This window comes from Triticum aestivum, chromosome 6D (assembly GCF_018294505.1).
Source record: "Triticum aestivum cultivar Chinese Spring chromosome 6D, IWGSC CS RefSeq v2.1, whole genome shotgun sequence".
Taxonomy (NCBI): Eukaryota; Viridiplantae; Streptophyta; class Magnoliopsida; order Poales; family Poaceae; genus Triticum; species Triticum aestivum.
The window spans coordinates 200,386,960-200,398,841 of record NC_057811.1 but is presented as its reverse complement, the minus strand read 5'-3'; the positions used below and the strand labels follow the sequence as shown (position 1 = coordinate 200,398,841).

The following is an 11,882-nucleotide window of genomic DNA, read 5'->3' as shown; positions in this document are numbered from 1 at the left end:
CAAAATAAATGTCTCAAATTTAGTACTTCCTCCATTCCACAATATAGTGCGCCCGCGCTTTCCGAGATCTGAGTTTGACCATAAATTTAACCAACGGGACCAACTGCGGCGGGAACAAAAATTATACCACTGAATTCATATCGAAAATACGAATCTAGTGAGCTATAACAATCGAGCCTTTTCTTTATATTTTCTTTGTTTTTAGGGAAACTGAGCTTCTCCCCTTTTTTTCCGGCACGATTGCAAAAGCCCGTTTGCACACAAAGCCGAGCCCAGGCGCGCTTGTCTGAGAGAGCGACGAAGACCGCCTGCTCGCCCGACCCACGCACCTCCCGGACCACCACGCCACCATGGCCGCCGCCTCCCTGTCTCGCCTCTCTCGCCGCGCCTCCGCCGCCGCGGCGCCTTCCCTCCGCCGGATCCTCTCCTCCACCGCCACCGCCCCAGCTGCGCCATCGTCCTCACCACCCCACGTCGCAGCCGCGGCGGCAGGTGCGGATCGGGTGCGGTGGGATTACCGCGGGCAGCGGCAGCTAGTACCACTCGGGCAGTGGCTTCCCAAGGTGGCCGTCGACGCGTACGTTGCTCCCGACGCCGTGCTCGCCGGGCAGGTCACCGTCCACGACGGCGCCTCCGTCTGGAGCGGCTCCGTGCTGCGGGGCGACCTCAACAAGATCACTCTTGGGTTCTGCGCCAACGTCCAGGAGCGGTCCGTCCTCCACGCCGCCTGGTCGGCCTCTACAGGTCTTCCCATTCTATATGCGATCTGTTTCTTCTACCTTGTCTAGTACCCAGATCTGACCACTATGCCTGCTTGCGGAATGTTCTCGGATGAATTAGCTAGTATGTGGTGCTGTGGTTGGTATGATTCCGTCCTAATTGGACGAGCGATTGGTTATATCTTAATTAATTGGATAATTTGATCTTTCGTGAAATATAATAATAACTGTACTCCCTCCTATCCATATTTCTTGTGGCTCAACGGATGTATCTAGCACTGAAATATGTCTAGATACATCCGTTTGAGCGACAAGTAATATGGATCTACTACTCCCTCCGTCCCATAATACAAAAAGTAGTGTAAAAAACGCTCTTATATTATGGGACAGAGGGAGTAATAATAATAGTAATTGGGTAATAATTTGATAATGTCCTGACCCCTTTCTCTAGCATCCTTCTCTAGTGATAAAGTTTGATGATTTGGATTTGGGGTAATTTGACTGGGAGAGCTGAAGGTAATTTACATTTCGGAGGTCTATGCGCGGCATTCTTGAGATGAACACCGTTCTTTATATTTCGTTTGTTGGTGTTGAAACGAGGAGGGGGGCGTACCAGCTTGCTGTCAATTGCCATGGCGGCTCACTCTCTTGTTCTCGTGTCAGTCTCTTTTCCAATACCCTTTGCTTCTCTTCTATTAGGTCAGCCACCATGCGCCTGGGCCACTTGGGTCAGCAATACATGGGCCCCTCATCCAACACCCCCCCTCAAGAGGGGTGATAGATATCTATCATTTCCCTTACCAATCCTCTAGTCACACGCCAGATTGCATTCTTTAGTTACTAATCCTCTAGTCAAGCATTCTGCAATCTCTTGCCCACAACTCACATGCTCAATCTTGATGATCCCAGCGTCAAGCTTTTCTTTGATGAAGAATCTGTCTATTTCCACTTGCTTGGTTGTATCATGCTGCACTGGATTGTGTGCTATGTTGATTGCTGATTTGTTATCACACCACAAATTCATACAACTAGTCTTCAATATCTTCAGTTCTTCTAATAAATCTCTGGTCCACAACATTTCACTTAGCTTCCTCTCCGTCGTGCGATATGCGAGTGCAGCCGTGGTTTAAGGCAACGGCAATGATGTAGATGAGCTATAGAGAGGGTGAATAGGTGAGGGCTCTCAACGCGCTGATCTCGGCTGGGGTGAGAGCGGCGCAGGAGAAGCTGCCTTGATCGATTGCAACCTTGTGGCGGCCGAATGTCCTTAGGCTCAACTTGCCGATTGCTTTCAGGCAAGAACGACTTGATATGCAAAGCTAGCTGCTTGGTACTTTCTACCGGGAGCAAGTCGAGAACGTACCACACGTGAAGCTGCTTATCCCGCAAGCTGATCGACTTCCCTTATGGAACATCGGAGTTGCAGCAAATAGCTAGGTAGTCGTGATCAGTTACTTTAGTTGTTGCTGCCACGAAAAATCAATGGACCTTGTCTAGCTAGCTTTGCACATCTAATTGATTGCTAGTTCCGCTAGCTTACTGCTGGTTGTAGCTGAACCAATTTGATGAGATTCTAGATTTCTAGTACATGCATTGACAAGGATTCTTGAGTACGCCTTGATGCATCCTATCTAGAATCGAGGATAAGAACGGGCGAGGAGCAACTTAAAAACAAGGCAAGGTAATTAGAGAGATAGGGTGATGACACAAAGAGTCGAAAGATGTGATTGATGAAGAAAAGCCATAAACTGGCATGACGTAACCTGAACCGGGTAAAAAAGTTGGATTACGTGATTTACCATCCGGTTCAATTATATTGGGGGGGGGGGGGGGTTCTTTTATACCTGAAAATAGAGTAGGGGGAATAGTGTCCCAGACCTAATAGTTTAGGGTGCTAAACATACTTATCTCTAATCCCCTCAACTATCTTAAACCAGACAAATCACCCCCTGAGCCCCTATTTATCCAACCAGTAGAAATACCAAACCCTAGCCTAGACACTAGCCACGCCACACCTGAAATGCAACCAACGTTTACGAGTCGAAGAGTCGACGAGTCGTTCCAAGGTTGAGACTCATAGACTAGTGCGAGACTAGTCGACATGGTACTGTAGCACTGAACTTACAGTACATAACTAATAATACCTAGTAGTAGTATGTAGTATTACACTATATAAGTATACAAGTACAGTATACAATTGAAACAAGCAAAGTGGAGTCACTGAGGCAGAGCAGCACCAGCAACTAGCAGCAAGCACAGCAGCACCAGCAGTCTATCTGCGAGCAGAGCAGCACCAACAGCAAGCAGAGCAGCACCAGCAGTCCAGCAGCGGAGCAGAGCAACAGCAGCGGCAAGCCAAAAAGAAAGAGGAGGAGAAAGGAGGGGCAAGGCAGAGCAGCACCAGCAGTCCAGCAGCGAGGCAGAGCAGCACTGAGGCTCACCTGCCTTAAGAGGAGAAGAGCACGAGGGGCCGGCGGCGCGAGGAGGGGCGCGAGACGAAGGCGATGGTGGAGCTTCAGATCCGCGACGTGGGGCCGGCGACGGTGGAGCTTCAGATCCGCGGCGGCGGGCGTCCAGCGGCCGGCGGCGCGAGGAGGGCTCGACGGGCGCGTCCAGGTGAGGAGGGGAAAGAAAGGATTAGGTCTCCTGCGGGATGAGGCATCGTATTTATACTCCCCCAGTTTTTTGAGTCGTTCGACTCGAACATGTCGACTAGTTCGACTAGTCGATGACTGGCTCGACTCGTACAAGTAGTCTACACGAGAAACCGAGTCGACAGCCAGCTTGCGACTCATAGACTAGTCGAGCGACTACTCTAGACTAGTCGTTCGACTCGTAATCGTTGAATGCAACACTCCGGTTGAACTCTTAAGCTGCACAGGAAGAAAATTATTCAATCATTTATCCTTATTTGGATTGTGGAGTTCATGCCGATTCCATGCTTTGGTTGGTCAAAGTCACATTCTGATTTTCCCCGGTTGTTGCTTCCTGTGGCCAATTCTACTTTTAGGTTAATCCATGTGTCTACCCTTCAGTGTATTTAGCCAACTCAACTTAGTCAGGTTACCCTGTAAAGTGCATTGGCATTTGATCTCTACTTTTTTTGTTTACAAATGCCGTTTCTATGCTTTGGTTGGTCAAAGTCAAATTCTGATTATTCCTTGTTGTTGCTTCCTGTGGCCAATTCTACTTTTAGGTTAATCCATGTGTCTACCCTTCAGTGTATTTAGCCAACTCAACTTAGTCAGGTTACCCTATAAAGTGTATTGGCATTTGATCTCTACTTTTATTGTTTACAAATGCTTGTTCTTATTTTAAATTTCCTTGAATGCTTCTGAGAAGATAAGACGTTTATGTTTTTTTTTCTCTTAGTCGAATTGCTTAAGCGTGAGGCCCGATGGCAGCTCGTAAAACTAGTCAGTTGAGGTTTAGCTTGGATGTGTTGTATCTTGTATCCTGCATTGCTTCTTATTACAAATAGTTGTTACTAGCAAATATGCCCGTGCGTTGCAACGGGAGAAAAAAGAGAAAAAATGCATGTTCTTAGCCAATAAACATGGTTTTGAAGCGGTGCATTTTTTTGATCCGAAAAGAAACATTTTGGTTTGGGTGTGATTGCAAACATCATGCTTCAAATATGAAATCTTAGAGAAGAACACTCAGAATGCCCATATGTTTAGGATTCATGGAGAAGAAAAGAAACAAAATTTACCCGTAGTTGCAAGAATAGGTGTAATGAGCATGTTCGGGGAAGTATGAGGCTGCCGTCACAGCAGCCTGACCGTCCCTAAGCAACAGTGCACTGCATCGATTAATTTGAGCGATAATTCGATAACTGTTAGGAGAAAACAACTCAAATTAGTTGTTCGTCCAAAACAACACTGTGGCAGGCATGCTCCCGTCAATCACTAGTGTTAGCGCATGCAAGCACGTCTCGACCCGCTTCATGATTGGACACAGAGGCGTGAGTTGGTAGCCTGAATCCAGGTGCATATCCATGCACTCAACTTTTTCCTTTTTTCAAATATCATTTTTCCTTCGATTAAAGTAACCTCATGATCTATCGTGCCGGCTTGTCTCCGCGTCACCCTGGGGCCTTCGATTTTGATCCCGTAAAGCATGATTGGGTCCATTTTTTTCTCCGAGGTGTGCTCGTGCCGTAGCCTAGGGCGTTTGATTTTAGTCTCGTAAAGCACGGCTAGGTCCTTATTTTTCCTCTGAGGCGTGCTCGCGCTGTGTAGCTGCGTGCTTTTCAGTTTTTTCCATTCTATTATTGAGATCTCCCTTTTTCTTCGAGACGCCCTCTATGTAGCTGCGTCTTTTTCGTTATTTATTTGGTCGCTTCTCTCTCCTTGGAGGATCCTTCCCGCTCAATATTCGCGAGCAAATGAAACACACTTCTTGCCCTCTTATTATTGGTTCTTGAGGCGGTTTACTGATTTCAGATCAGAGAAGTATATAAATCGGTGGAATAAAATGTAGGGAAGCACGGTGGTACTTTTTAATAGGAACGAATCCTCTCTTCTTCACACGAGCATGAGGTGGCTCAGTTGGACGCCGTGGTCGAGACTGCTCCACTGGTCGGGAGTTCGATCCCTGGAACCAGCCATTATCTTTTTGCCTCTTCTCCTAGGCATCATGGGCCTGGGCCGCAGTCCTTCACGGACGCAGACGCATGGAGGGCTGGTCTGATGGGCCGCTGCTGCTAGATGGACCACAAAAAATCAGTACCACCTTGGGTAAGAAAAATCTCAAAAAATACAATATGGGTGAAGGGATCAAAAAATCGGAGAAACGCACCTTGCTATATATATAGGCTTGCTAAAGTGAGCCAGAGCTTAGAATTATTATTATGCGCGCTGCCTACTGAGCCGTAACCAGATTAGGAAAAAAGTAACTGCATGCACCATTCCGCCGATCCATCCCACCCCACGTGGTACCCAACTTTCTTTTGATCGTAAGTGTCAAGCCACATGTAGTAATTTGCACTCCATGTGTTACTATAGTGTGAAACTTTTAACCTTTACGGTGATTTGCCATGTGAAAATCCCTAATAGTTGTACCCATGATCCATTACTTGAGCAAATACTCTCACTTTACCATTGGAGAACTCTTATTACTACTAATGCTCATTACATTTACTAGGAGCAATTGTCCAGATGGTAACGGTTTCGATGGTTGATTACTATATACCATAACTATTTTACGAGCCATGAAAATGGTAGCGGACACTAATAAAACTAGATCATGCAGCAGTAACGTAATAACTTATTTTACTATCTTTCCTCTTGTTCATTACTATGTGGCCTAATTATGTGCGCGGACCGTGAACGAGTGGGAGGCAATAGTAACAAAATTAGTATGGTTACTAGATTCCCCACTAAATTTATTACTAGGCGGAAGAAAAATATGTGAAGTTTGATGGTTGGTTGATTAGAGAGAAAACTAGATCATGCAGCAGTAACGTAATAAATTCTTTTACTATCTTTCCTCTTGTTCATTACTATGTACCCTAATTATGTGCGCGGACGGTGAACGATTGGGGGCAATAGTAACAAAATTAATATGGTTACTAGATTCCCCCTAAATTTACTACTAGGCGAAGAAAAATACGTGAAGTTTGATGGTTGGTTGATTAGAGAGGCGAGGGACGGAGGCCGTGGTGCGTGGCAGTCTGACCGGAGCGCACGATTAGCAACTTTGCGCCGCTTTGCGCTCAGGTGCACTTTAGCGCAGCAGTATATATATACTCCCTCCGTCCGAAAAAGCTTGTCCCAAGCTTATCCCTCAAATGGATGTATCTAGCACTAACTTGGTGCTAGATACATCCATTTGAGGGACAAGCTTTTTTTCGGACGGAGGGAGAGTATATATACTAAGAAGCACCGATACGGCCAGAACTGCCGATTTGCCGTCCTGATACGGGGGGACACAGGGATACGCCCCGAATACGGCTGGATACGCGTATCCTGCAGTATCCCAACTTTTTCGAATTAAAAAAAAGAAATAAAATCGGGATACGGCCTAGATATGGCGTGGACACGGTGGGGACTCGGCAACCAGCCTCCAGTGACCATGCTGCTGCCCAGTTCTCCTCCCGATAGCAACCATGGTCGAGCAGGTAACCTCGAGGGCTGCTAGCAAGGAAGGAGATCTTGGTAGAGGAAGATGGCAAGGCGGCCGCTAACAAGGAAGAAGCTCCGGCACGAAGAAAGATGGGGAGTGTGGTGGCCAGCGAGGAAGAAGATTCGTGCAGGGAGAAGATGGGTGATGGAAGCTGCCGATTTGGCGGCGCTGTCGTTTCTTCACTGGCGGCTGGAGAAAGGGATTACGAGAATGGGAAGTTGGGGATGGCTGGAGCGCTACTAGTCTAGGGTTTTCTGGAATTGAGCCTTACATGGGCTCTAAGTGGACGGAGACTTCCATGGGCTTATAAGTGGACGGAGAGCTACATGGGCTCTGAGTGGACTGCTCTCAGTCTTTGATGAATAGAAAGGAGACAATATATATCCAGTACTAAAAAATTCTCATTAAATCCTTATTCATATTTATTTTTCTAAATACTTTCTTATTTATTTTCCTAAATACTTATATACCCCGCCGTATCCCCGAATGGCTGTTTTTGGAAAATGCCGTATCCCGTATCCCCGTATGTGTATCCCTGTGTTTCCGTCCCCGTATCCATGCTTCTTAGTGTGTGTGTGTATATATATATATATGTATGTATGTATGTATGTATTACAGATATGGGTATGGATTATGGTGGTCAGCAACCAGTTTCCAGTCTATCACCGATAGCTGGAAATTCCTGGTCTGGACAGATATAGTTGAGCAATTTGTAGTATGACCGAGTGCATGAGATACAGATAAAAAAGATAACAAGGGCAATATGACCAGCTCCATTCATTGTTGAATATATGCAACATGAAACTACTTGGCACCCAAAGCTTGTAGCCGGTATGTATGAGTTAGGGCATCCGACAATGTACTTGGTGTGTCGTTGGAGGGAAATGCCGCTGCTCATAGGCCTTGGCGAAGGAGATAACGGTGTGGAGGTCAGATGGCCGCTGAAGCTTGAGGTCAATGAGAAGACCATTGGGCAGCCCTGCTTTCTACAGAAACCGTTGTTGGGACATTGTTAATGGCTAATTGTTGCGGCACATGAGCGCTAGAAATCTGCTGGTGTAGTCGGCGACCGCGGAAGTGAACGGCAGACGTGCCAACTCGCCCAAGGTATTTGCGCGGAGTGACAGCCCAAACTGGAAGTGGCAAGCTTCCTTGAACTGCAACTGTGTCGGCATGCTGAGATCGCACTTGAGCTGTAAGTAACAAAACTAAACCTCATTGGTGAGGTGGTAGGCTGCAGTCTAGACTTTGTCAGCCACGTCTGTGCGCTGTCCGTGAGAAAACTGTTCACACCTATTGAGCCAACTAAGAGGATCGACCGAACCATCATACGCCGGGAAGTCAAGCTTTGTGGAACCGAGGCATGCCTGAACCAGAATCTGAACCTCATCCAAGGTGATTGTTTGGTAGGGGCGGAAGGGAGGAGATGGACGGGGTGGATCCATAGATGGGTTGTGGAGGGGGGTGAGGCCATAACGGCATATGAAACCGGTTGGCAGGTGTAGGCATGAAGGTGGTAGAGGCGGCGGTGAAAATCTGCGGCTGCTGCTGTTGCTCATGGTAGGGTTGCTGCTGCCGATGGTACGGCTGCTGCTGGTAGGTGGGTGGCAAATTAGGGGGGGGGGGGGGGGGGGGATTGGGCTGTAGGGTGAGGGTGCCAAGTGGTCCAGATTGATGTTAGGGGGTGGCTGTGGCGAGTAAGGAGATGGCTAGAGGTGGTAAAAATGTGTTGGCGGCTGAGAGTGGTTGGCAGTGGTCAGCACAGGGTTTTGTTGCGTGGGGAAGTAGAGGTGAAAGGCAGGAAAGTGAGGGGGTGGTGGGGTGGGCAATCGGCCCAGCGGGTGGAGGTCCGCCGGCGGAGGCGGTGGCGATTACCCCCACTGGAAAAGGGGACACTAGAGGTGCCATTGATGAGGGGAAGCACCAGGGGCGAGTCGTCGTTAGAGGAGGGCCTGGGGCAGAGGTGGCGTCATGGGCGGCTGCTGCAGCTGTGGAATCTGGAGGTGGCGGCAGCGCCGATAGCCGTTGCTCAAGCGACGTCAAGCGCATCCTCGGCTCGTTGGCGTGTGAAGGCCTCCAATTGCTTCCTAATGATCTTCATTTGCTCTACAGCCTTGATCTTGATTTATTTGCCCGCAATCGTAGATGGATCTGATACCAGATTGGAAGAATCTACTATTTACCTAACCCTAATTACTGAAAAGTAGATAAAAGTACTGCCTCCGTTTCTAAATATGTCTTTTTAGAGATTCCAATACAAACTACATACGGATGTATATAGACATATTTTAGAGTGTAGATTCACTCATTTTGCTCCGTATGTAGTCCTTATTGGAATATCTAAAAAGACTTATATTTAGGAATGGAGGGAGTAAACGATAGTATTCTTCTCTAGAAAAGACTTGACCAAAAAGCGGGTAAATCTATTCAAACTCTAACAAGATCTCTACTGACTGGACTCTTTCTCAACAAAGATGCTTAATCAACTAGGACTCTAATTAAGGAATAAGACTCCATGTTTTGATGGGTTGGTCCACATAACAGGGTCAAATAAGAAACATATGAACTGAAGAAATCATAGGAACTGGAAAGTTTTGGAGTAGCAAAAGAAAGGAATAGGAACCGGAGGAGACTAGTGGGCGTTCTGTGGACTGTATGAGAACCAAAGGAACGACTGGCTAGAAAAGGCAGCAGCAGCAACCCACCTTATATTTATTACTCAGGTTGCATGCTGCTGCATGCTGATTTGACAGTAAGTAGCTACATGATCGACTTTTCTATTTGGTACCAAGGCCATCGCCTTGGGCTTTCGGCCAAAAAAATTCTCTCTTTGCATGTTTGTTTTCCTGCAAAATTGAGGTTCCGTGAAATCTTTCCTACATTTTCGTGTTCATCCATTCCGTTGAACGGAACCCTGCTACAGGGAGAAAAACTATAGGATAGCATTCCTTCAAAGTTCCCCTTTGATTTTCCTGTAAACTGAACAGACCCTGAAGTAATAGTGCTACTTTGGGGGCTGTTTGGTTTTTTCCACGTGCCCTTTGTATGTATGTTAACCTATAATGTTTGGTGATACCTTGCGTTAGTTGTTGGTTCTCATTTCTGCTTCGTTTGTTCACAGGTCTTCCAGCTGAGACCCTTGTTGACCGGTATGTGACAGTGGGTGCGTACTGTCTTCTGCGCTCATGCACTATTGAACCTGAGTGCATCATCGGTCAGCATTCCATCCTAATGGAAGGCTCATTGGTTGAAACTAACTCAGTCCTTGAAGCTGGCTCCGTCCTGGCCCCAGGGAGGAGGATTCCGACTGGCGAACTCTGGGCTGGCAACCCTGCCAGGTTTGTTAGGAAGCTGACCAACGAAGAGATAATGGAGATTCCAAAGCTCGCTGTGGCCATCAATGATCTTATGCAAAGCCATTTCTCGGAGTTTCTCCCATACTCTAATGCTTATTTGGAGGTAGAGAAGCTGAAGAAGTCGTTTTCAATTCCTTTGTAAGATCATGTTTTCCCTTTCCCAGCAAATGAGTGAGGAAATAAAGCAGCCCGAATACTAGAATCTCTGTATTCAATCTAATTTGTAGCCTGGGTACATCTGTTACGTTGAATTTTTTGTTCATGGTTGTCAACTGGGGACACCCTGCACAGCAGGAATTGTACCTCGTTGCACCTTTGTTCGGCAGTGCAACGCACATACCTGTTTTCCCCTCACATTGAACATATTTTATGGGTAGAAATTTGCTTTCTGTGCCATGAGGAAACATGTATTTTGACAAATAATGGTGGATAGCTATGAGACAAGGTTTCAGTAGTTGCATTTAAGAGCATCTTCAGCCGTTGGCCCCCCAGGGGGCGCGTAAAATTGCCGCCTGGGGGCGAACCGGCGCTAAACCGTGTGTTGAGGGCGAGATGCTCCCCGGTCGCCGCCCCCACGTTGCATTTTGGTTTTTTTGAAAAACAAAATCCGGTCCCACATTCGCACAAACAAGTCGCAAATTTAACCAAACTTTGATGAGTTCATCAAATATTTTACAAAAGAAGGAAAAAAAAGACACTACTAGAGTAGACTCGATGTCGATCTCGCCGCCCGCCGCCCTGAAGCTACGGTGAGGGGCCCTCGATGGGGGAGTGGGGTACTCTAGCCTCGGCGTGTTGCCGCCCTCGATGTACTCGAGGACGGACTCCAGCGTGCGGTCGGGCACGCCCCACCATCGGCGGCGGCCGTCGGCGTTGTGCTTCGCGAAGGGCACGATGCCGTTAGTGGCCTCGAGCTGCTCGGCGTGGCGACGACAGAAGTACGTCTCCCACAGCGGGCTGTCGGGGGTGTACCTCGGCCCTTCTCTCGCCGCCAGCGGCAGAGTGGAACGGATACGGGCGATCTCCGCACGCCTGGCCGCCCTGGTGGGCGGCGGTGGCACCGGGACCCCGCCGGCGCTTATCCTCCACGCCCTGGGCACGCGCATGTCCGGCGGGACCGGGTACTCGGCCTCATGGATAAGCCGGGCTTCGTCCTCGTGAAGGTGGCGGCGGCCGAAGCCGTTCGCCGCCGCGTCATAGCCTGGGTAGCGCTCGGCCATTGGGTGAATTGGAAACGCCGAGAAGAGAGGGAGGAATGGGGGCGTCGGCGGTGGAGAGCGAGGTCTATGCGTGGCTCACCGGTGTGGGAGGGGGCGGCTTATATAGGCGGCGCCCGCGTGGCCGCCGTGTGTACGCGTGGCGGGCGAGGGACGCGCGTCGCCCCGTCTTCACTGCGCCGCCCGTGAGGCATCAATGGAGGAGGCTGACCGGCGCGACATCTTTGGCATTGATTCCCCCACGGAAACCGAGGCGATGAGGACGACGAAGCGACGAGAAGAGCCGAGTCGCTGCCAAGGAGGGTCCGCCGCTTTTCGCGCCAAAAACGATTCGGCCGGCGCCCCCAAGCGCCCCCCGCGCCGGGTTCGGCCTGGGTCCGCCGGCTCCAATTTAGGCCCGAGCCGGCAAAAAAAGGACCTTTGGGGGTGCGACTGGATCGATTTTTCGACGCTGGCGACAAAAA

The 11,882-nt window shown here is 48.7% G+C and overlaps 1 protein-coding gene across 1 annotated transcript; it reads left to right on the top strand.

The window, feature by feature from the left end:
- The first annotated feature begins 223 nt into the window (after positions 1 to 223).
- LOC123144458 (gamma carbonic anhydrase-like 2, mitochondrial) lies at positions 224 to 10,597 on the top strand. The gene is made up of 2 exons (XM_044563608.1): positions 224 to 744; positions 9,967 to 10,597. The coding sequence occupies exons 1-2, from the start codon at positions 351 to 353 to the stop codon at positions 10,341 to 10,343; spliced, it is 771 nt and encodes a 256-aa protein (XP_044419543.1). The 5' UTR covers positions 224 to 350; the 3' UTR covers positions 10,344 to 10,597.
- Positions 10,598 to 11,882: the final 1,285 nt, after the last annotated feature.